Source organism: Meyerozyma guilliermondii, genomic scaffold, assembly GCF_000149425.1.
Source record: "Meyerozyma guilliermondii ATCC 6260 scaffold_3 genomic scaffold, whole genome shotgun sequence".
In the NCBI taxonomy this organism is placed as follows: domain Eukaryota; kingdom Fungi; phylum Ascomycota; class Pichiomycetes; order Serinales; family Debaryomycetaceae; genus Meyerozyma; species Meyerozyma guilliermondii.
In genome coordinates, this window is record NW_001809798.1 from 892,133 (window position 1) to 915,889 (window position 23,757).

At 41.9% G+C, this 23,757-nt stretch overlaps 10 protein-coding genes and 1 non-coding gene across 11 annotated transcripts; 7 read left to right on the forward strand and 4 right to left on the reverse strand. All coding sequences in view use genetic code 12, as the record gives it.

Moving 5' to 3' along the window:
- Nucleotides 1-77: 77 nt before the first annotated feature.
- Nucleotides 78-1,073, forward strand: ALG5 (dolichyl-phosphate beta-glucosyltransferase; the record flags this gene model as incomplete). Its single annotated transcript, XM_001485028.1, has 1 exon — nt 78-1,073. One exon carries the CDS (start codon nt 78-80, stop codon nt 1,071-1,073), a length of 996 nt encoding a protein of 331 aa, XP_001485078.2.
- A 103-nt stretch (nt 1,074-1,176) lies between these two features.
- PGUG_05923 lies at nt 1,177-1,248 on the forward strand. Its single transcript has one exon. It is a non-coding gene; the product is annotated as a tRNA-Glu (tRNA).
- A 1,055-nt stretch (nt 1,249-2,303) lies between these two features.
- PGUG_02808 (uncharacterized protein) lies at nt 2,304-3,569 on the forward strand (the record flags this gene model as incomplete). Its single annotated transcript, XM_001485029.1, has 1 exon — nt 2,304-3,569. One exon carries the CDS (start codon nt 2,304-2,306, stop codon nt 3,567-3,569), a length of 1,266 nt encoding a protein of 421 aa, XP_001485079.2.
- Nucleotides 3,570-4,743: 1,174 nt separating this feature from the next.
- PGUG_02809 (uncharacterized protein) lies at nt 4,744-5,874 on the reverse strand (the record flags this gene model as incomplete). The annotated part of the gene is made up of 1 exon (XM_001485030.1): nt 4,744-5,874. One exon carries the CDS (start codon nt 5,872-5,874, stop codon nt 4,744-4,746), a length of 1,131 nt encoding a protein of 376 aa, XP_001485080.2.
- Nucleotides 5,875-8,516: 2,642 nt separating this feature from the next.
- PGUG_02810 (uncharacterized protein) lies at nt 8,517-9,329 on the forward strand (the record flags this gene model as incomplete). Its single annotated transcript, XM_001485031.1, has 1 exon — nt 8,517-9,329. One exon carries the CDS (start codon nt 8,517-8,519, stop codon nt 9,327-9,329), a length of 813 nt encoding a protein of 270 aa, XP_001485081.2.
- A 183-nt stretch (nt 9,330-9,512) lies between these two features.
- Nucleotides 9,513-11,855, forward strand: PGUG_02811 (uncharacterized protein; the record flags this gene model as incomplete). Its single annotated transcript, XM_001485032.1, has 1 exon — nt 9,513-11,855. The coding sequence occupies one exon, from the start codon at nt 9,513-9,515 to the stop codon at nt 11,853-11,855; it is 2,343 nt and encodes a 780-aa protein (XP_001485082.2).
- A 15-nt stretch (nt 11,856-11,870) lies between these two features.
- Nucleotides 11,871-18,821, reverse strand: MEC1 (protein kinase; the record flags this gene model as incomplete). Its single annotated transcript, XM_001485033.1, has 1 exon — nt 11,871-18,821. The coding sequence occupies one exon, from the start codon at nt 18,819-18,821 to the stop codon at nt 11,871-11,873; it is 6,951 nt and encodes a 2,316-aa protein (XP_001485083.2).
- A 296-nt stretch (nt 18,822-19,117) lies between these two features.
- Nucleotides 19,118-19,714, reverse strand: CKS1 (cyclin-dependent protein kinase regulatory subunit; the record flags this gene model as incomplete). The annotated part of the gene is made up of 1 exon (XM_001485035.1): nt 19,118-19,714. The coding sequence occupies one exon, from the start codon at nt 19,712-19,714 to the stop codon at nt 19,118-19,120; it is 597 nt and encodes a 198-aa protein (XP_001485085.2).
- On the forward strand, nt 19,422-20,765 carry PGUG_02814 (uncharacterized protein; the record flags this gene model as incomplete). The annotated part of the gene is made up of 1 exon (XM_001485034.1): nt 19,422-20,765. The coding sequence occupies one exon, from the start codon at nt 19,422-19,424 to the stop codon at nt 20,763-20,765; it is 1,344 nt and encodes a 447-aa protein (XP_001485084.2).
- A 271-nt stretch (nt 20,766-21,036) lies between these two features.
- Nucleotides 21,037-21,639, reverse strand: PGUG_02815 (U2-type spliceosomal complex subunit; the record flags this gene model as incomplete). The annotated part of the gene is made up of 1 exon (XM_001485036.1): nt 21,037-21,639. One exon carries the CDS (start codon nt 21,637-21,639, stop codon nt 21,037-21,039), a length of 603 nt encoding a protein of 200 aa, XP_001485086.2.
- Nucleotides 21,640-22,917: 1,278 nt separating this feature from the next.
- CDS1 (phosphatidate cytidylyltransferase) lies at nt 22,918-23,496 on the forward strand (the record flags this gene model as incomplete). The annotated part of the gene is made up of 1 exon (XM_001485037.1): nt 22,918-23,496. One exon carries the CDS (start codon nt 22,918-22,920, stop codon nt 23,494-23,496), a length of 579 nt encoding a protein of 192 aa, XP_001485087.1.
- Between the last annotated feature and the right edge of the window lie 261 nt (nt 23,497-23,757).

Here is a 23,757-nt window from a genome sequence, read left to right on the forward strand (position 1 = left end):
GGGAAAGACTTGACCGCCTGCAGGATTTCGCGTCGTGTCGACTTTCTTCAGTCGACTCTTCAACAGGTGGTCAATCCATGCCCATCAACATTACGGGGCTCTTTGTGGCACTTTTGGTGCTTTGGGTGGTAGCAGGAGCAGCGCTGTATGGTCTAGTGTTTATATTCAAGCACCAACCTCGTCCAGAAACCTCAAATGAGAAATTATACTACACTAATGATGGCCTTGAAGACACAACTTATTCGCTTCCTTCGAGACTTCTGTCAATAACAGACGGCCCAAGTGCCACTACAGACCTCAGTGTGGTGATTCCTTGCTATAACGAGACCGAGAGGCTAGGAAAAATGTTGGACGAAGCAGTGGGGTACCTTCGGTCCACGAGGTTGAAGTATGAAATCATAATTGTCGACGATGGAAGTCAAGATGGTACCGACAAGTATGCCTTGAACAAAGCGGTGGAGTTGAAGCTCGCTCCTCATATCATGAAAGTTGTAAAATTGGATCACAATCGTGGAAAAGGTGGAGCTGTGACTCACGGCTTGTTGCATTCGCTGGGAAAATTGGCACTTTTTGCCGATGCCGATGGTGCTACCCAATTCAGCGATGCTGAGCACCTCATTACTTATCTCCAGAAGCTTCCAGAAGACAGTGCTGGTGTCGCTATTGGGTCCCGAGCCCATATGGTCAATACGGAAGCGGTGGTAAAACGGTCGTTTATTCGCAATTTTCTCATGTACGGGTTGCACACGTTGGTGTATGTTTTCGGGATCCGAGACGTCCAAGATACCCAATGTGGGTTCAAGATGTTCAACAGAAAAGCGGTGAAAATGATCTTTCCACATATGCATACTGAAAGATGGATTTTTGATGTTGAGGTGCTTCTTCTTGGCGAAATACAGGGAATCAGCATGCGAGAAATCGCGGTTAATTGGCAGGAAATCGGAGGATCCAAAATAGATTTGGCTCGAGACTCCATAGGCATGGCCATCGATTTGGTGGTGACAAGATTGGCTTACATTTTTGGGGTCTACAGGTTGGACGAATGCGGCAACGAAACCAAGAAAAAGGAGTAACAAGGTACGAATAGAAATAGGAATAGAAGAAATAGATACTAGAGTCTTTTGCTAAACTGGACAGACGCTTATAAGACGAGGCTAGACATGTTCAAACAGATAATCCGATATGGTGTAATGGCTAGCACAGTTCGCTCTCACCGAGCAGATCGGGGTTCGATTCCCCGTATCGGAGTAAAAATTTTTTTTCGCGGTGCGTCGGTTTCAATATTTTTTGCAGCCCAGAAACGACAGAAAACTGGGGAAAAAAGGACGAGTAAGAGCGCGCAATTGGGATGCAATTGAGCTGAAATTGAGATGGCTTCGTCGGCTTCTTCTAAAATTTGACACGCTTTCTCTTCTGGCTCCCTAAATCATACGGCATCGTCAAATTGGACTGCACATCCATACACCGGTACCTTCTCGGTTATTGGTTATCTGCAGTGATCAATTGTGTTGAATGCAGGTTCTGCATGATGCATATGCATCGTGTAGACGTCACATGAGACAAATAGAATTATACACTAGGAAAAGACACTTACAAACCAATCAGTATCTCAGTACCTTCATCAGTCATGCAGAAATTAGTCTATGCACTTAAATTTCATCTGCACAAAAACTCGCTGAAATTGACCCTATCAGTCAATTACATCACGACATGCAAGTATCTGCACCTGTCTACCCCTATCGTCAAAATATGCCCAATTAGCCAAAATCTATTGTTTCGAGTGAGCTAACGGTGCCGCAAGCACATGCATACATGAAATAATGCTGATACGGGAGCGCTATTGTGTGATCGTGACATCGCATGCGGTTAGAAGCATAAGAAAACTTTTTACTGGTCCGCTACTCCTCTCCGATTCCCGGCAGCCCAATCAGGCGGTCATTAGCCCAATAAAGTGCGGATGCATTTGACAGTGGACCTCGAATGGGAAAAATTGCATAATCGTGCAGAGTTCAGGTAGTTGCATGACAGCGCCTTATGACATGCGCGACTGCAAACGGCTAACAAATTGAAAGTTGGTTGCGCGTGCGCAATTATATATAACCAAGTCGGCGAAATTAAATTTGCAATTGCATTTATTTAGCACTGCAATCACTAGCTGACGAAAAGATTGATTTTCAGTGCAATTGAAACCAATTGACATATTGAAGATTAGATAACAATCATTCTTCAACCTACAATTCAAAACTTTCCATACTTTCCTTTAACAATTTCACATACAAACCGTCACAATTCAGGCCGAATTTATGTCCGCATATATCCTCCTCGCCTCGAGGCAAAGTGCTGAAACTTCACTCAGAAAGCACAGGAACCTCTCGCTGTCTTCGAGTAGTCGGAGTTCTGCAAATTCTTCCGGTTCGAGTTCACGAGTAAAACGGTACGACATAGCCTCCAATACTTATGTCGAAACCAGATCTGTAAGTTCCGCAGATAGTGATGTTCTCAGTTATCAACGAGCCAAAGATCGGTTGGCTCGCAGTCCTTATTATCACAGCAACTTTCTTTTGAACCAAGAACTATTTGGTAACACCAAACTTTTCTCGTCTCGCAATTTGGAAATATTGCGATTTACATATTTTGAAAAATTCACCACCGATGAAAATTGCATCAATGTTTCGGGAAAATCGCCGTATATGAGGGAAATAAACCGTATACGACAAGGAAAAAGCAAACACCAAAATGAAGGTGAAAAATTTCAAAATGAAAGTGAAAAATTTCAAAATCAAACCCACGACAATTATGACAATTATGACAAGCTCAGATCTTCTTCCTCCGTTCAGCAGATTCTCCTTTCGAGCCAATTTTGGAACGACATCTACCAAGAAATCAAATTCCAATCGTCCGGCAATATCAACTACTTTGACCTTATGCCATCTATGACCCACTGTCAAACATTTTTTTCAGCAACTTTTGACTATCTATTGTATCATATTATGGAGCTCACACCTCCGGAATCAATGCCTCATCAAGACCCTTTTGTTCATTTTACCGATTTCGACTATGGATTTATCTCCAATATGGGCCGGGTTCACGTGCAAGAATTTGCCACCCAGCATCACTTTTGCAGCTATTTTAGAGCAGCACCATCAAAAACAGCATCGGTGGAAATCCATATCAAGCTCTTGACGGTTTTGGTTCAAACAATGATAGATAATTTGAGGCAAATTGTGCAAACTGGGAATCGTAATCGGCACTCAAAAGTGGTTGATTTATGGGAACAATTTATGACATTTGTTATGATGCAATTGATATTTACTCCTGATAACAGAGACCGCTTGGAAAAGCTCCTGGTACCTCCAGTTAAAGAGTACGAATTTCCTAGTCCTAATATTGATCAGGAAGAAGAATTTCGCAATTCGAGTCTCGAGTCAATTACATCCAAAACCACCGGTCCTGCATCTATCGTATCAGCCACCAATTCTATGCTGATCTCGTCACCCGACTCCGAGCACGACGAGCCGGAGTGCACAAAGACCCCCAAGCGCCGGGTGTTTCAGTTTTTTAGGAAATGAACGTTGTCTGCACCTCCGCTTCCCCTCTGCATGCTTATTTGCGTTCTCCCGTGCACCTGCTTCTTGCGCTCTGCGCTCTGCACTGCTTCCTCTCTACGCTTGGCGACATGTAATGCACTCAGGTACCGCACGTGCCGCCTGCATGGTTGTCTGCACCACGAAAGATTAGCGCTTTGCACAGAAAAAGACAAGCATTCAGATCACTTAAATGAAACTTCCATCACTCTTGAGAATTAGTACCACCAATCTTCCATCTCTTTGTCCCTTGCTTTTTTTTTTCGTTATCTGTGCCGAGAAAAATTTCCAAATTCCCTGCATATGCGAACGGAACCCCCGTGCCCACCTGCAGTCACTAATCCCCATTCGGAATATTTATTATTTACGATGCGTCTATATTTATCCTGTTGTTGTGGATACCAAGGGGCTCCATAACCTTCGATGCTTTCTGCAGCAAGGGTCATTTATTAGCGCATATATAAGCGGCCCACTTTCCACTTATTTTATTTGCCATAATCTATTCCTTCATCCACAACCCTTGTCGCTTGTATCCTTAGTGCGGCTCATTAATTAAAATATTGTGGTGTTGGGTCTCCATATATATTGCATCATCTCCTGAAGGTTTTTCTAATTCTTAATGATACCCCCTGCAACTTCAGACTCCAGTCTCTTACGAGAACATGCCTTTTATGACACCGGAAATCTGAAATATTCGCTCGGTTCCAAGTTTGATTACTACCAAAATACTTTGAACGAGTCAGAAACTGCATCCACAATTTTTGCAATATTGCTCATAATTACCCTTGTCCTCATGTTTCTCAACTTTGTTCCTAGAATCAGACACATGCACCGGCACCAGGTGCAGCGCGAGAAGCACGGGAGTGTCGAAATGGTGTAATCTCGGAATATTTTGCTTTCAATGAAAGTCATCCGTGGCTTAATCTAATACAATCGTCCAAACTTTTGGACTCATCGCCGCTTATAAATGGCTAATTGGCTAGCCGCCTTTCGATAACAAACCAGTCCAGTGGTCACTGGTCTAGCTCATTCCTTGCCAGGCTTCATGCCAGCTTCTTGCCAGGCAACTTTGCATACAATTCTTTTCGTGAATTCTTTCGGTCATCTTTGGTCATCTTTGGTCTTTAGCATAATATACTTTAGTGTCCAGCCTGTAGATCTACCGCTTTCGTTGCACCATATCCAACTCGATGTCCCATATGTTCCAGTCGTACCAGATTAAACTGGGAAATATAGTAAAGAAATGCCACATTGAATGAGCATCAAAGATACCCCATACTGGATCAAACTCCATAAGTTCAAAAGCCATTCCCAAAACCATCCAAATGTTGAGAAATACTGGAAGTGTAGGAATATACTTGGATTCTGCAAAACCAACATGTTCAAGTTTTGAAAGGATTTTAGTCTCGAATGGGAGTAGCTGGATTGAATTATTGAAGAAATGAGGGTTTTTGGCTACAATTCGAGAAACAGCCAAAGAATGTAAAATCCACAATGCCAATGAACTGAGACCGAAAAATAACCCAAATGCCATATTGTAAAGGTAATCCCAGCGCCTTAAAAGTTTGCAGCAATGGAGCACAAACACTGTTATTAATCCACATTGAAAAACAAATCGTCTCTGGTGGTTTTTTGACCGAAAAAGGTCAAAGTACCGAACCATAATGGCATTGAAATTTGCCAAAATAATGCCTGCTGCACCAAAATAGTCCAAAGTTTCGGTGATATTGTTGTCCCGTGTATGGAAAAGCGTACTGAATGTCCAGCCAACTACACTAACAACCACAAGCACCATATACTGCCAGTACATTGTCGCAACGTCGCTATTGGATCCGTGTTTTTTGAATTGTTTCTGCAATTTTGGCCAGTTTCGGTAGCTAGCCATCATGTTTCCGATCGAAAATACCACTGAGGCAAACTCTTGGATTCCCAAAATCCGTACAAACGGCCATTTTCCATAAAATTGCACGATTTCATGGCCATTGTTTTCACGTGAAATTGTCACCAATCGCTGGCATTTATAGTTACAATCCAGCAGACAGTCCCACAGGAAAACAATCCGACACACTGGATTCACACTAAACTTTTCAAACTCTTCTAACTGGTATGAAGATGGAGGAACAGAGTCGAGAACAAGCTGGGGAAGTGGGTGATCCAGACGTGGATTGGAACATGAGTACAACTCGTCACAGTGCAGTAAGCATTTCTGGAACTCGGGAAGCCAATCTCCAACCGAAGCAAGCGCCAAAGACGCATGGAAGGCAATGGCTGATAAACGAAACCAGTACATGTTGAAGTAATGAGCATTGGTGGTGAAGTAGGTGTGTGCAGGAAGACAAGTTCGGGACAAAATTGACAAGACAAGTTGACACCTAATAGCTGGAAAACTGATCTGGAAAACGAAAAGTCATGGTCGGTGTTTTCTGGCTGAAATGTTCTCGTTCATGTTCAAGTTGATGGTTTTTCATGACTCTACTATTTGCAACATTAATGCAGAATTCATAAATTTTGCAAATATCTAGAAATTTGAATTTGAGAAGTTATTTCTTGAAGCTGAACAGGATGTTGCTTCTTCGACATGCAGCATACATTCTATTATCTGACCAACCATATAAGCCAAACATAGAGCCGAAAATCAATTGTAATGAAGCTGTCATAGTCGCGAAATTCCTATTATTCAAGAAAGCCTTAAATGGAAAGCATTGAAATGAAACTCTTCCGACTGAATATTTGGCTCTTCTGAATCAAAAGGTACCACAACCACAAGACAATAGCCAGTATCCATAGAAAGATAAATAAGGGAAGTTGAACAAATGGGCTGGTAATAGTCATATTCATTTTGACCGTGATTGACCATGTTTGAAGGGTATTCTTTCAGAGCAATGGTTGCAAAAAATAAAGAACTTTCGTTAAAAAGGATAACACAGAAATGAAGAGTAAAATGAATGGTCGGGCAAGGAGTAAACAAAATATAAAAGTCGGTAATTGTTGCAACGGCTCGCATTCTGCGTGAAAACTTGCAACCAATCTGGTCCGCATGGACCCAGACACCACGACATATATAATGGATCAGATATATCCCCTCACATACATATACTTGCAATACATGTAAAAGTATATAGGTATCGGTTATGACCCAGATATAAGTATATACTGTTTCTAATTTCGATTTGATAAGTAATCCCCATAAAATATTATGACTTTGACAGCTACGTTCTGTTGATATGACTGATATGATTAGGCATTGAAGCTCAATTAGATTAAACAACGAAAAACGAGTCGAATAAATATACTTCCGGACGGGTCATTTATCCGCGGATATATATATGCGTTCGATTAATGTAACTTTTCGAACAGTTGCAAAAAGATTTCTTCCGCTACGAGGGGTAGGAAGATAAAAGATACTTGCAACAAAAATGAGGGCCACGTATATAAGCTCAAATTGTATGAGTGTCCGGTAGTACCAAGCTTAATCCGAAAATAGATAACCCAACTTGCAACTAAAAGACTCCCAGACACCTCAAAACGGTCCCCTCATTATATAAGCTTGTCCAGTGTGTCCGCACTTAAAGATAGCGGAGATACCTAATAAAGTTAAGTGCGCATACTAATCGGGATACACACTGTATCTAACAATTAGATCCAGGCCTTTTTCGGAAACAACTGAAAATAGTAAAAGCACCTTATTCAAAATAAACTAAACTGGTATTTCAATCAATACAATAAATCCGATAAATTTAATAATCCAAGTAAATCCGGTCATTGTCAATCCACGTTCACCTTGCATGCTATCGATACCCCGTCTTATGTAATGCGTCTTGCTCTGATAATTGCGCTCAAGGAGGCAGAGGACAATAGCCGTCTATGCAGTTTGCCATATTTACGGAGTTCGTCACGTAGACGTAGTCGCAAGAACATTGAACGAAGTCCCGAAGGAACCGAGTCCTGAAGTTACCAAAGTTCTGAAGTTTAAAGTAAAGAAGAAGAATACGTAAAAGACGTAAAAAACATTAAACCACGAATTGCCATTTACAGAGCGTAGCTCTTATTCGTTCTGCTTACCTCTTCCAAAATCAATAGGAACACTACTCACGCCTCAAATTAGTAGGCTGCGAAAAATGGTAATGCGAAAAACAGTGCGAAAATAGTATTGCGAAAAATACTTGCGAAAAATACTGCGCAAATCTCAAACCAAAAATCAAACGATAAAGATAGATTTGTATAACACATCTAGCCTCAATTCCGATCCGAAGATCATTTGATTCTCTCACATAACAAAAATCTAATTTTTTGAAAATCTCCTTTCGTCTCCTTTTTCCAGTCCTTTTTCTACTCCTTCCTCTCCTTCCTGGACCAATCGCCGTAATGGTATTTTCATAAAAAAAAAATCCACAGAGTGCAGATTGAATGCAGGCTGTGCAGGAGTCAGATGTTCCGGCAATTCACTCCCTGCAACCTATCGCATCTTGCAGCTAAATTAGAACCTTTTTGGGAGTTTCTTGGACCCCCGCACAGTAACTTTGAACCCCATCACCACCCCCACGTTGATTGCGCTTTCACAAAACTGGTTTGTTATCCCGATTTCATCCCCTCCTTGACAGTTTGGCTCGGCCTAAACGGGAAGCGCGCCGCACGCGGCGCATTGTCTTGTCTAAATTTTTCTTTCTGAAAAAAAAATTTTTGTTCCCCTCTGAAAAAAAATTCTGGCTTATAAACATATATAAATCCTAGTGGCGAGAAAAAATCTGGCACTTTATTCCATACCACAGGATTTTATTTTTTCACAGGAAGCAGACTGATTGAAAGCATTAACTTCAGGAACTCTATCAATTGACAATTATCGTCTCTGATAAGACCTACTACTACTTTTTTGATTTACCCGTTTTTTTAAGAGCAAACATTTCAAAATCAAGTTCCTAGCAATAGCTATTCATGTCTCGTAAGTCTACTTCTTCCAACTTTACCATGAAAAATAAAACTAACCCTGAAGGTCTGTCCACCTTGGACTTGGCTGCCACCGGACCAAACCCGGAGTCGCAACCGGCTACTAAACGCAGAAAGGTGGATGTCAAAAATGACGCTTCAGATAAACTTGACCCCGTGGAGAAACTTTTGAGTTTTGCCGACCTTCACAATGATATTCTCCACTCGTTGGATCAGGAAACTCATAATGAACCAGAAGAATGTGATGATTTACCCCCTTCTTCTACCCCAACTCCTTCCAATATTTCTGTTAATTTCACCAATATGCTCCAGGAGAACTTGCGCCACTACTATTCCAATTGCAAAAGGGGCCCACTCGAGGTTTATAATGCCAATTCTTCGTTTGCCATCCTCAACAAACCTCTTATTAAAGAGCAACCCCCACTTCCAGCCCCCACCCGTCACGAGGTTCCATTTTTCAAAAATGTCAACTTCAACCCTAACGCCAAGTCTTCCTCTGCATACACGTTTGACGAGTACCTCGCTTATGACGATGACGAGCCGGAATCGACATCGGAGTCAGATAGCGATAACTTGTCACCCGATACACCCACTTCGGCCCACCCATCTCCCATTCCTACCAACCTGAAAATGTGTTTCCACTACAGGCAATTCAATAATAACCTCAATCTTTCGTCCCACCCATCACAGGCCCCACAAGAAGACATTTTACAATTCTTGAACAAGAGATCTATCATTTCCGGCAGAGCCAGCGAGATGGTGAGTACCGGAAACTTTATGATCAATGACTTCTTCTTATAACGATCGCTCTATTTCTTTGTGTATATTTATTGTATGTTACTGATGATTTCTGTAGAACAATCTCAATTTAGTTATACAATCTCTCTAGTTTTATAATCTCACTGTATCTTATCTGTCCTGTCCACGTGACAGAACACGTGACACCTCAGATAATATGCCAGCAACCGAATTCATGTTTTTGCCATGTCATTGCTAGCGTATATTTACACTTATTTATTGGGTGGTTTCACATTCTTACCCCTATGCGTACTAGCAATATACTACTTGCACCCAATCCGTCCTGATAGTCCCAAACCAGCCAAAAATCAAAAAAAATTTAGAGCAGGCGAAATCGAAGATGAAGCAAAATCCGGGGTACAGGCGCTTAAAGCTGGTTGGGTCACTGTAACCCACGAATACTGGCAGTCTACAGAAGACATATCGCTGCTGACTCAAGCAGTGAACGATTCGACAGATAACAAATCTGCGTATTCGTCACTCTATAAGCTTGCAAATAAAGCTGATGAAGCCGATAGTAATTCTAGTTCTGCTTCTTCTTTGGTTATAGGACCAGGATCTCCTACGTCGGACGAAAAGAATATAAAAGGACCACAGAAAAGACACAGATTTTATGCTGTTCTTAAACATGGAAATTTGTTTCTTTATAAAGATGCCACAGTCAAAGATGTGAAACATGTAATTGTTTTATCGAGTCAAGTTGTCACCATTTGGCCACGAGGAATTGCAGATAGCCAATTGTTCACGAAAAACTCCGCCATTTGTATCATGAAAAAAGACTGGTCCAGACACCGGCGACTACTGGACAGCTTTGATTCCGATACGGTTTCTACTCATGAAATTATTGCTACGGAAAACAAACACCACATACAGCCTCCTAAGGGATCGGTTTTCTTGTATTGTGACTACAATATAGATAAAGAGGACTGGTACTTTGCGTTAATTAGGGCGTCAAAATCTGACACTACTCCATCTCCATTGAATCCAAATGTGTTTGCCAAGCCATTGCATTTTGCAACCGATGATATGATCGATATGATCCAAACATTGTACAGTGCCGAGGGCCAACTCCATTCAAAATGGTTCAATGCAATAACTGGAAGATTATTCTTGGCTTTACAAAGAACTCCGGCTATGAGCGCATTTTTGGAGAACAGAATTGCTAAAAAACTCAACAAAATCAAAACTCCTGGTTTTCTTGATAAGTTTCAGATCAAAAAGATCGACCCAGGAACTTCAATTCCTTTCTTCACTTATCCGTCTCTCAAAGAAGTCAACCCCGATGGAACTCTCGTCCTTTCTGTATGTGTCCACTACCATGGTTCCATGGCCATCCAAATTGCAACCAAGGCCAATATTAAACTCGGAAGCACTTTCAAGCCTCGTGAGGTGGATCTACTCTTGTCTGTGACCCTTGAAAAGTTGGAAGGACAAATGATCATCAAGTTCAAACCTCCACCATCGGACAGAATATGGTATACTTTTGAAACGGAACCTACAATGGACTTGAAAATTGAACCTATTATCAGCTCACGGCAGTTCAATTACAACATTATTACCAGCACTATTGGAAAAAAGTTCAAGGAAGCCATTCGAGACAGTTTGGTGTTACCGCATTATGACGACTTGGTGTTCCACGATACTCTAGGAGAAATTTATAGAGGAGGAATATGGGACCAGGAAGCAAGAGGAACCGATTTCGACACTGCAGAGGTGTCGACCCCGGCAGATTCAGATGCGGCTTCAAGCATCGCCAATGATATCGACTTGGACAAGTCCGCACCTTCGGCTGCGAAAGTTCGGCTTTCCAATACCATCAATGATTTCACGAAAAAGCTCAAGAAATCCAAATCATCTCACACGGTTGCTTTGAACGAAGATCAATGTTTGTCCGATGGATCTTTCGTTGACGCCAACAAGAATCAAGAGGGAGAGAGCGACACTCATGATTCTTCCATCAGCAAAAAGTCAATGAACACCTTGAAAAAAATTGGACAATGGTACTTCAAAGACGAAAAGAAAGGTGAAAGTACTGTTACTCAATCACCAGATATGATTCTGAATAGGCGTACGCCCAGAAAGTCCAATGCTGACATGACCCATTCTGCTGCCTCAAGCATGTCCAACCAACCTTCCAGCCCCAAAAATTACATTTCAAGCAGCGCTTTTATTCGTGAAGGAGAACATGTTGACTTCCCGCAACCTTCAAGTAGCACCCGAGAGTCCATGATTGAGCCAGATGCAACATCTTTGAGTTTCGGCGTAACTTCTTCGGCAAGAGAAGAAGACTCGTCCACCAGTAGCGCACGCAGTATACATGCGGCAGAACCCAGTTTGACAGAGGTGACTCCGGCAGTAGCGTTGGCTGAAGATACTCCCAGTTTGGCTCATTCGAAACTAAGAAGAAAACCTCCACCAGAAAGCTTAGCCAGTTTGGAATCGCATGAGAAATCACAAGAAGACGAAGAAATGAGTGAAGAAATGAACCAAGAGGCTACTATGGAAGAAAACGACCAAACCGACATCTAGTTCTATGCAATATACTTAAATATAGGGTGCCCAGCCGCCATACATTTGGCTGAGGTTTTCCGTAGAAGTTGCTTCCTGAATTAAAACATCAACTTGGCCATTGATATTCATAGGAAGCCCTTCTTTCTCATCCATGAGACCTCTGATCTTTCTTCGCACGGTACGAAGATGATCCTGTGGGTCTTGCTGTGTTCTCCAATCCAACAAAGGATCGTATAAAAGCGTTTCAAGATTATTCATCAACGGTGCTTCATTTTCTCTCAAAATCGATCCTGTAACCTCACACGAGATTCTGAACAGTCCTTCGACTCCACTAATCGACATAACGTCGACCATGTTCTGCGTGAGTCTGAAAGGAACTATTTCTGGAGTCGGTAAGGTTTTTCCCTTTTCAAATAGACAATCAAAATCAATGTGCAAAGCCGCTCCCGTCTTCTTGAAAAATAAAATGTTTTCACAGTGTCGGTCTCCAAGTCCAATGATATAGCCCACAATCGACATAACTGCTGTAGATCGAGTAAATGCCGTTCTAGCAAGGTACCACGAGGACGGATCTGAGAACTGGTTTACCAACCAAGCATGTAGAACTGGTGGTGCTTCGTGACAGATATCTTCAAACAAGGCGATCAAATCTTCAATTGACTTTCTGTCGGCGGCAGATTTGCTTTTAACTGCCTTCTGTCCCAGATCTAGTCTCAAGAACATTTTTCTGTCATTCACCATTTGCCCACGTTTCTTACGCTGTTCATTGATAATACCTTTCATGGTATCAACGTTCAGCACGAACTCAATCACACCCATGTTTTCAGCTAGTGGCACCACCGAGTAGTTTGCAATTGTGAGATTGCGTTTTCTAGACTCATTATCAGCCGATAACAATCTATTGATCATCGTTGTGAATTCAACCACTTTGGCATCCTTTCTTGTATCATCTTTTTTGATCATCAAACGGTAAACTTGAAAGTCAGAACCACGAATCGTCACCTGCCGTGGCATTTGGAGGGAATGGAACACATTCACAGCGTCGTCAAACCCATTGAAAGTGATGCTTGAAGACTTGGGAAATGCTGATGAGCTCTTTTGAACATGCTTTACACTGGGTAATCGAATTTCCAAATTTGACCGAACAGGTATTACCAAAGAAGTGCACGGTTCATTCAAGCTAGTTATTCCAAAGTCGTCAGCCAAAGACATCTTTCGTGGTGATTTTTTCGAGATCTTGAAATTGGCAAGTTTTTTGAGAGTTTGAAACAACTGTTGAGCGCCAGAAAGTATTTTTGAAGCATCATTACCAGTGGAAACATAACTTTTGAGCACCAAGCTAACACGATCTCTTCTTGTCTTGTCATTCGAGTTCAAATGTGAAAGTACAAACCACAAGCTGTGACGAGGATACGTCTCAACAAGTCTAGCGATAATTTGATGAAGCAAATCTGCCGATGGCTGATGAGCGTGGCCAACACGGGACAATAATTGGGTTATGGCAGTATACCACACGTACGCTGGGATCTTGGTAATCACAGACCCTATGTCTTGAACAATTTGATTCAATGCTTTTTCTGAATCACCTGAACGTCTGGTAGTCTGAGCAAAGTCGAGCCATACGGTAATCAACTTTGGAAGTGCCTCAAAGATATACGTTGGACCCAAAGCTAGGGCTTTCAAAAAGTATCTCACAAGATGCTGCTCAAAGATTCCTGACAGATCATTCTGAGAATCCATGAGCTTGTTATAGTACTTTCCGAGATCGTAGTACGGTTTTTCCCAATTGGCATCGAGACGATAAGCCTTTGTGTATTCCGCAATGATGGCCGTGGAAGAACTATGGCTCGATTCATCCAACCATTCTGCATACTTGAGTTGTACCTTTGCTTTCAGAATTGACTTCCATATATTCTTGTCGGTCAAAACTTGCTCAATGGATTTGATAGCCTCAGTATGCTTTCCTTGGTCCCATAATAAGTCAGCGTACTCAATGGTTGCTCTTCCATCATTGAGTGCCATGGCTTTAACTATTGATTGGGTTGCAAGGTCGAATCTGTGATTCTTGCGGGCTAATTCTGACTTGAAGAGAAGATTATCAGCAACCTTTTGGTTTTCTTTTTTCACTTTGTGGGCCACCAGCTGCATTGAAACTATCGCCCACTGGGAATCAAACGCTTGGTCTGCATTCTTGAGCCTCACCTTCAAGATGTTATTAATGGTGGAACTATCTGACTCATGGTCGGGAAATATGATGCTGGACATATCATAAAGGTTATGCAAATGTGATAAGAGGGCAGCATTGCGGGAAGTTGACGAGGATACAGAGGAAAGTAATGATTTTCCAATGATATCGTAGAGCAAATCAATGCGAGCTTTTGAGAGTTCTTCATCCAGAAGGTCCACGATTGCATTGAGAGCTTGTGCAAATTGATATGTCATAGAGGTTCCAACATCATGAAATTTTCCAATTGAATCGGCAACATAAAGCCATTTTTTCAACTGATCAAAGCTGCCTGAAATGGTGGCAGCTGAAAGACCAGCCATTGACCAGTCGAAAGGAATGGCAGAAAGATCATGATGCTCGGTTCGCACTGCAAGAGTCGAAAGAACATCGTCGTACATAGCATGATTTGCTAAAGATTTGAGTAGTTTGGTTTGATTTTCAATCTTTTCGTCTTTGTCTCCCAACTCACTAAGTGCCTGGAAAGAACTCTGCACAAAGGTCCAGTTATCATTATACTGGAAAGTTGTAAGTTTCTCGTTGAGGTTATTCGTTGAGAACTTCCGAAGAATACCACTTAGAGCATCAAAGTCATTCAAGTTGGCGTACATGGACTGCAAAACGGGTACTATCTTGAGCTCGCCAATTTGGTTTTCAGAGTTTACTCGCCCATCTCGATAGCATTTTTCCAAGTAAAGAATCGTGCGCTCATAAGAGTTACACTCTGCTGATTTGATTGCAATGAGCTCCATTGGCACTCCATCCAAGAATGAGCTCACCAAATCTATTCGCTTTTTCATTCTGGAAGTTTCTGTCTTGCTAAGAGTATAGTCGTTCATATACTGAATTGCTGATGAAACCCAATCGTTGAAGTAGTCTAAAACTTCGAAGACAGATTGATAACAAAGCTTGATCTGGTCGCTTCTATCAGGTGATAATTCCGAGTTGTCCACGTTCAACAAATAGAGAAACTCAGTACGGATATCATTGATGACTTCCTCGTCTCCGTTGATTACATGACTCAAAACCACATATTTCAAAAGGTAGTCACAGATCGAAATATCATGATCACGAATCAACATCGAACATGTTTGAAATATTGTCAGACGAGAAGTACTGTTCGAACCACCATCTTTGAATATGCTTTTCACTGGTCGTTTCAAAAGCGTGGCTGTGACGTCGACAAGCCATTTTTCATGAGTTAAACCAATCTTGAAGTGAGGATACTTCAAAGGCTCATACCTCACGACAGGAGAAACATATTTTGATGACAAAAGCGGTGTCAAAGTCGACTTTGCTACGTCGCTGAACTTTTTCCAGACGTCAGTAAAAGGGTCTTGTGTCAGGGGGTTCAAAACAGAAGCATCTAACTTGAGTACTTCCAAAAACGTTTGCATGGAATAAGCAGAAAATAGTTGCTTGACTGGATCATTGGAAGCCCAAAAGACCTTGAGTACCTTGTTCTCAATAAAGTGACGTAGAAAAGCAGCATTCTCTCGGTAATCTTCAAAATCGTGGACAACAATTACCTGTGATTTGAACGTTTTAAGAGCAAAACGATTGGGATCAAGCGCACCAAAAAGCGATAATGCTTTAGCACATTTCTTGGAAATGTCACTACTGGAGCTTTTGAACTTCGAAGAGGTGTCCAAGAGCGTTCGAATCAAATTGGCCACGTAGGTTTGCATGGCATTGTCTTGAAAGTCTTCTGATTGACAATTGAGTTGATACTTGTCAATATAGATGTTCAAGTCATCCAATGCCTGGTGAACAACGTACTCATTGTGTGTTTGCAAACGACGAGCGAACTCCGACAAGTAATTTGTTCGTGATGTGGGCTTCATCAAGTTTCTGAAGGTGGAGTCCAATTTGAAGTATCTTTCCAAATCTTTAATAAATGGAATTGAAAAGTAGTAAAGCGAGTATTTTGTGTACTTGTCTCGAAGCTCAACAAATAGTTTTTTCAAGATCTGAACCGCAATAATTTTGGATCTGTGCTCAAAAATTGTAAACTTTTGAAATATGAGTGATATGAGTATATCAAACAAAGAAATGAGATGATCTGTCAGAAGCTTTTGAACCAACACATTCCAGCATCTCAACGCAGGTAATTCAAAGTCAGCATTTTCAAGCATAGCTTGCAAGCATGTGGATATTTGGCCAAGAGCAGACGCCGAAGCATTGATGTTGTTAGTTATGAGGAACTCTATGGCCCGAAGCGAGCTCATTCTCTCTAGAAATGGCTTGGTACCTTTGATATGATGAACGTTTTCCGAGAACCGCTGAACCAATTCTAATACGTGCTCACCTAAAAGATATTCAATGTGGTTAAAATTCTTTGCACGAGCCAAGTTTTGAGATTTGGTCTTGGTTAAGTTGGCTTTTGCAATATAGTGTAGAGCGTTTCGTATTTGCTTTTCGTTAGTAAAAATGCCCTTGTCGTTGATTCGAATATTGAGAAGAACAAACCAGGTGATTTCGCCTATACTTGAAACCAATTCAGCCATTGAAATCGATTTGAATTCAGGACTAGCATTAGCAAGAACATTCAAGATGTAAGACTCGTTTATCTCATCGTCCTTACATATGTAGGTTGCAACTATCCGTGGCAAATTGCGGGCAATCAATTTCCATCTGGTGGTTTCTGCTGCAACGGCGATATCTTGAATATAATCATGTTTGTAGTATTCAAGAAACCTTGGAGTAGTATATTCTTTGGTTCGATTCAAAAAGTACTTTTTGGAAATTCCACAAAGTTGAGTGATTCTTTCAAACATAGCAGGATGTTTAACAATCCGTTCTGCAACGCTGGGGAGAAATGGCGATAGAACTTTGTAAGGCGTGAGAGACTTTGCTGATGCAATCCCCAACATTTCGTGGTACACCATATTGACATGGTGATCATTAGATTCGCCAAATAGGTCGATAAGCTTGATAAATATAGCACAAAGCCATTCTCCTTCAGAAATAATGGCTAACTCGCCAAGAGCTCGAAACATGGACTCGGCCAAGTATGCATTTTTTTCGATGTCGATGGACACCAAGCCACTGAAAACTATTCGAAATGCAATTTCTAGATGGTCATCTTTAGGAGCTAGGAGAAACAAGGGCAACACCCTAGCAGCCAAAAGACGGCAATCACGATTATGGTTTCTCTGTAGACACTTGAGCACAAATTTGAATGAAGGTTCGTCAGCAATTGAAACGATGTCTGGTCTGTATGATGCCAAGATCTTGTAAAGGGCAAGAAGTACATTTGTACATAGGATAGGATCCTCTCTTATCTTTTGCTGGTATGTGCCAAACATGAACTCACAGAAAATGCTGTACAAGGTCGATATCTTGGGGTGTTCTCGTATCAAGGGACGAGAAATTGAGATGCTGGAATAATTAGTCTTGCTGAGAGAGCGGTGGTCGCAATCTTCGCAGCTTGAAGTCTTCAATTTGAGTCGACCACTCGAAAGGCACGAGTAGTTTCCCAATGCTGTGATTAATGTGTATAGCGTTAGTCGTGAACCAAAGTTATCCTTGAGAACAAAGCCTTTCAAAAACTGATTTACGTTTGAAATCCATACCAGAGGATCTTGAGCCGTACGGAATTCTGGTGAGTAGAATTGTAGCATGGTATCGAGGGAAGGGGACTGGGTACCGAGAAGCTCTGCTGCCAAAGTATCTAGTTCTGAGTCGTTGAATGGTGCAGGTTCCTTCATGATTTCGTCACCATTAGTTATGGCATATCTCTTTTGGATCACGGCGATGGAATTAGAGAGCAAATGAGGTAGTTTAAGCGGTCCGGAGTTGAACGATGCAAACGCTTTCATGAACGAGTGTTCGAGCTGGCGATCTATACAGATCAAAAAGACTTTGAACAAGCAGCAGCACCAGCTTCTTATGAACGTAGTGTACTCAATGGGTGGCAGAGACGAACTTTCATGGAATTGATCTCTGAATTCCGTTAGCCAGCTAACGACGAGTGCGATGTCTGCCCAGCCAGCTGTCTCTTCCACCACGATATTATTGGTGAGATTTGAGATGAGCACCGATTTCAACTCGTCCACCACCTTGATGTTATCGTTGTAATTGCAAAGAACGAACCACAATTTGCGAGCAAACGTCTCCAATTTTAACGGCATGCCAGCGATATTTGCAAGCAAGCGAATCAGAATATCTTTGTCGTTGATAATCAGAAACAAGTGGGTACATCGTACTAGCTGTGACTGGTAGTTATCCTTATCGTATGGCGTGGTGAGAGAAGAAAATAGTCCAGCTAAATCGTGTTCGATGGTGGAGATGAGGATGATCTGTAGTTTGCGTTTATACTGGAATCCATGAAGTTGGGTAGTGACCAAGTTGATAATGGTAATGATGAACAGTTTAATGCAGTTTATGGTTTGGTGGCTCGTTTCGTCGTGATTTGTGGAATAATTGAAGAGATGATGGATGCCAAATCGAAGACCCCATTCGTAGAATAAAGACAGTAAACCTGGGATTTCTATGGCCAATTCCGACTCTGGCGGTGATATGTGGGTGTTGAGCAAGTATTTCTTCTTGGAAAGCACCAATTCAATGGTATCGAAAGTTCTTTGGAGAAGTTGCAATTTGCCATTTCCATTGGCAATTTTGGCGATGAGTTTGTGGGCGAACCCGAAGAGGTATAAGGTTAGTTTTTTGAAATCGGTTCTGTCGTCGTTCTCAATGTTGGAATGGACATCGTCGAGAAACGAAACGAGATCCTGATCACTTATATCGGTGGCGGCCATGGCGCGTGAGCGCGGTGAGAAGTAAAGTGAGAAGTAAAGTGAGAAGTGAGAATAATGAGAGAAGAAAGAAAGAGAGAAAAGAATTAGTGAGAGAAAAGTAAGAAATAGCGATTAGGTAAGAGAGGAAATAGAGAGGAGCGAACCACTGTCATAGTGTAGATCAAGTGTACCAATAAAATTGAGTGCACAAATCATACCGTCTTCTACCGACTCTACACTCTTCCAACAACAATACATTATCACCATTAGATGTAAGTCGCTGTCTAGTCATCATCCCATGGTCCTATAATACATAATCAACTATAGTTGATCGGCCGCTTGAATAGTAAAATATGAGGCTCGGGAGCATGGGTCTCGTAGTGAGCCCATCCCAACGATTGAGTAATTCCCAAGCCTCGCCATTCGTCCTCGTGCAATATACGAAGGGTGCCTGTTTCCGGGTTGAAGTAGTCCTGAGGAATCGCCTTGAGCATATTTTTGGGTAACATTACGTGTCGATATTCGTTGATATCGTCGCTGTAACGAGGACTATAATGTATCATATCCTGGAACTCGAGTATTTTGGCTCGTTCACTGTCTGTGAGGTATCTGGGTTTGCTCATGGTAACGTCAAAAAATGGTAATTGTGGGGCAATAGCTACACGTACTCGCGTGTGTAAAGTCGTCTGCGATGAGCGCCGAATCTGCCGCTGCCTTGACGGGTGCACCGGTGCAATCATAAACCACCTTAAACTGAAAAATGATTTTTGGTTCATGGCATTAGGGGTGTTCACACGGCTGGCAGATGTAGAGAGTGCACGAAAGCGTGGGTTTGACTTTGTAGTATCTCCCGTAGAAGCTGTGGGTACCCAAAATGCTTCCAGGGTGATGGGAATGGTCGATACGACAACCATTGAATCCAGCGATCAATTCATAAATCATCTTGTAGAAATTGCAAACGCTTATTCTAAGCGTGTGAAGCATTTGGTGTTTTCCCCACCTCCCTGCTTGTTGGCGGACAAGTTTGGTTTGAAAAAAAAATTGCAATTGCTCGATTCTCGTACCACTTATACCTTCATCATTCCATTGATTGATGATGTATTTTACTGGGAATTCTGGAACTATGTACTCAATGGCACAGTATCTTGCGCCTTGTACTTTGTTGATGGCCAGAGAGTGTCCAGGTCAATGCTAGAGCGATATTCAACGCTTCCTGTTAGTTACCTTGAAATCGACACCCAAACTGTTCCTCCAGACGAATATATCGAGGTCTTTTCCATGCCATCACCACCTTCAATAGTTCTTACAAACGGAAGAACAGACCACGGACTCACACGATTGCTCCAGTGTGCAGAATATTGTGATAGCATCATAGATCCTCTTCAGCCTCTTCGTGATAATCTCGAACTAAGCGTATACGCTCAGTTTGAAAAAGACACCAAAAAGTATTCACAATACGAAAAGGCAATAAAGTTGGCACTCAAGTCAACTGCAAAGAGTGTGCTTGTTGCTGGACCCGGTAGAGGTCCTCTTCTTCAAATCGTAGTGGAAATGTCTTCAGCCAAAATCACAGGCGTAGAGAAAAACCCACAATGTATCGACATCTTAAAAGAAAGAAATGCTCATGAATGGCAGGATAGGGTTGAAATAGTACACAAGGATGCCCGGGAAGTATGTGGAAAATGGGACTTGGTTGTTTCGGAAATGTTGGGTTCATTTGGGTGCAACGAATTGAGTCCTGAGGTTCTCGATGGGTTCTCATCCACGGTGATCCCGCAATCATATACCAGTTATATTCGGCCCATCTACTCTCCCATGGTGCCGCTGCAGTACTATGTTCCTTTTTTGGCTCATTTTAGTGTCTTTTATTCCATCACAAATCCAATGCCTTGTTGGACCTTCAGACATCCCAACAACAATTCAATGCAAAAAAAAAGCCGTTCTCAAGTTTGTTGCAATGTATGAAGAGTATATCAATGCATTTGAAGGCACTTTCTCTGCGGTTCTATTTCAGAACGTAACCATATCCAACCAGCAAGAAACAAGTGATTATGTACCATCTTGGTTCCCAATGATCTTTCCAGTCGAGAAAACACGACTTGAAAAAAAGAAGGAGTATGTTGTTGAAATTGAACGAAAAACTTCCTCCGAAAACGTCTGGTATGAATGGAAATTCTTGGGAAAGAGGTATAACCAGAATGGACAGAGCCATTCGATCAAAAAGCACTAAATGGGTTCAATAATTCACCAGTGGTTTCAGAAGTCTTTGAGCCACTTCTGGTCGTTCATTCCTCTCTTTCCGACCCGGTTTATCAACCTTATCTCTCCTATGCAGCCGGTGACGTTTGTGATCATGGTGCGATCTCGAACCATGTCTGTCTTGTTTTAGTCGTTTGATTTCCTGGTCTTTTATCTTTAACAACGGGTCATCCGCAAGTCTAACGCTCTTATTCAGACCCGTTCCACCCACAATCCGCTCCATTCTGCTGACCACTTTTGTCTCTATAGCTTGCTTTCCACTTAACATGTCTTCAACCTGTTTCTTTCCATCCGTAAATTCTTCATTTACTTCACGAAACCCATCTACCGTGGTCTCTTTGGGTGCATCCTCGTACATCCAGTTCAAATTGCTGAGTTCCCGCTTCTTTTCCGTGGGTATATCATCTCCATATTGGAGCTTCAAGAGCGCTTGTTTTTCTCGTTCTGCACTAAGTTCCTTTTCCCGTTCTTTGATCTTTTGATGTTCTTGTAGAGCTTCTTGTTCTTGTTCCCAGAGCTTCTTCTGGTTCTTCATGAGCCCGGGGTGCCATGATTTTTTGAGATTTAGGTTTCCAGGCATTGTGAGTGAGTGAAGTGAGATTTGAGATTTGAGATTTGAGATGAGTGAGAAGTGAGATGAGAATGAGATGTGATTGAGGAAGAATGAGAATGAGATGAGAATGAAACTGAGGGGAGAATGAGATAGAAGAAGTGAGAGCAAGAAATGAAAACATAACAGTAATAAAGTAAAGTAGATAAATGATAAGCTTCATGGCATCGTCTTCTGATAAGAACTACCTTGACCATCTTCAATCTACACCCTCTATCTCTCCATACATTAAGTATATATCGGTTAGAAACCGTGAATTTTGATATTCTTCTTGGGCAACTGCAACTGAGTGGTCAAGAACTCACTCACCTTTGTTCTTTGATCTCCCTGCAATTGAATGACTTCTCCAAGATCGTCGTCCTTAACAATATTACCGTTACAGGCAAAATCCTTCTTTAAAACCTTCAAAATCTTCTTCAAATCATACTCCTGGGGCACACCTTGGACCGTGGTCAATGTCTTACGACCATTACGTTGTTGAATACGAATGTGAATGTAATTTGTTGGCTGAGCTTCCGAGTCACCAGTGTCAGCAAAAGGGTCTGGGGTTAGTATATCGTTTGGAAATTGGTCACAACAAACTAGCTACGTACCAAATGCGTTTAAGTTTTGGATAGTTGACATATAATAGGCAAAGTTTTGACTTTGGTTGTTTAGTATGTGATGGTCACTTGCAATCTTGATTTGCACCACGAAAAAGCTGCGGGGGTTACCCGGCGCCGCGCCCCACCCGCACCAATTTGCTGCGACTTTTGCCAAATCTTCGATTTAAGGATTAAGCAATGTTGCACCAATTTGGTGGCTTACACGTCGGTTGCAATTTGCCACTAGCAATACAACAATAGGCAACCTGAAACAAATTATTTTGAAAAAATTACAAAAATTTACTTTGCTATTCACTGCTCTCCATTGCTTACTCTTGCTTACCCCTTGCTCTCCATTTGCCTGCTCTTTGCTTATCCTGCTCTGTTTACCCCTGCTCATTTGCTCACCTTTGCCTCCTTTATGTCTTCCCCCAATTACACGTCTATCATATCTCATGTGACAGCAAGCACGTGAATGGCCCTCCCCTCAATAAATCGAGGCAATGACAAAATTTTATCATTGTCTATCCATGCCAAAGCAGTCCCTGGCTACAAAAGAGACTCCAACGGACCGAAAGGCACAGGGTGCCGAGTCGTCTCTGGAAAAAATCAATGGCCAGTCCATTGATTCGTCGAAACAAGTCTATAATGAACGGGAAAAGAAATGGCAGTCCTTCATAACTCTGGAACTGTTTGGGCGCTTATCATGCTCGTATTTTTCCTTACATGTTTGGTATCGGGTCACTTGCCGTTGATATTGATGATCGCTATGTTCCAGATCATGATCTTCCGCGAAATCATCGCCATGATCTCGGAACCGGCTCGTGATAAAAAATTGAAATGGAACAAATCATTAAACTGGTATTTTTTGGTTTGTACGGTTTATTATGTTGATTTCCAAAGTTTTTTTGAATTCTTTGAAGATTCCATTCTCCAGTATCGGGTATTATCTATTTTGGCAAGCAATCATCGGTTCATTTCTTATGGCTTGTACGTTGCTGGATTTGTGTTTTTCGTCTCCACATTGCAAAAGGGCTACTACAAATTCCAGTTTGCTCAGCTCTGTATCACACATACTACCCTTTTGTTGGTGGTGTTTCAATCACATTTGATTATCGACAACATGTTGAATGGTCTTTTCTGGTTCTTGCTTCCAGCTGGGCTCGTCATTGTCAACGATGTGTTTGCTTACATTTGTGGCATCACGTTTGGAAAAACTCAATTGATTGCAATTTCTCTCTAAAAAGACAGTCGAGGGCTTCGTTGGAGCTTGGGCTTGTACCAGCATTGCTGCCGTCATATTTGCCCATGTCATGTCAAATAGCTACTACCTTATTTGTCCCGCTGTGAACCTCCACACTACCGGTCTACAATTACCCCATCTGTGAGCCAAATCCCTGTGTTCATTTGCTCAATTCTACCCAATTCCTCCAGGACCTCGTGGACTGGGTTGGTACAGAAATTCCTCTCACTCAAACCAGTTTACTTCCACGCAATTGCTTGG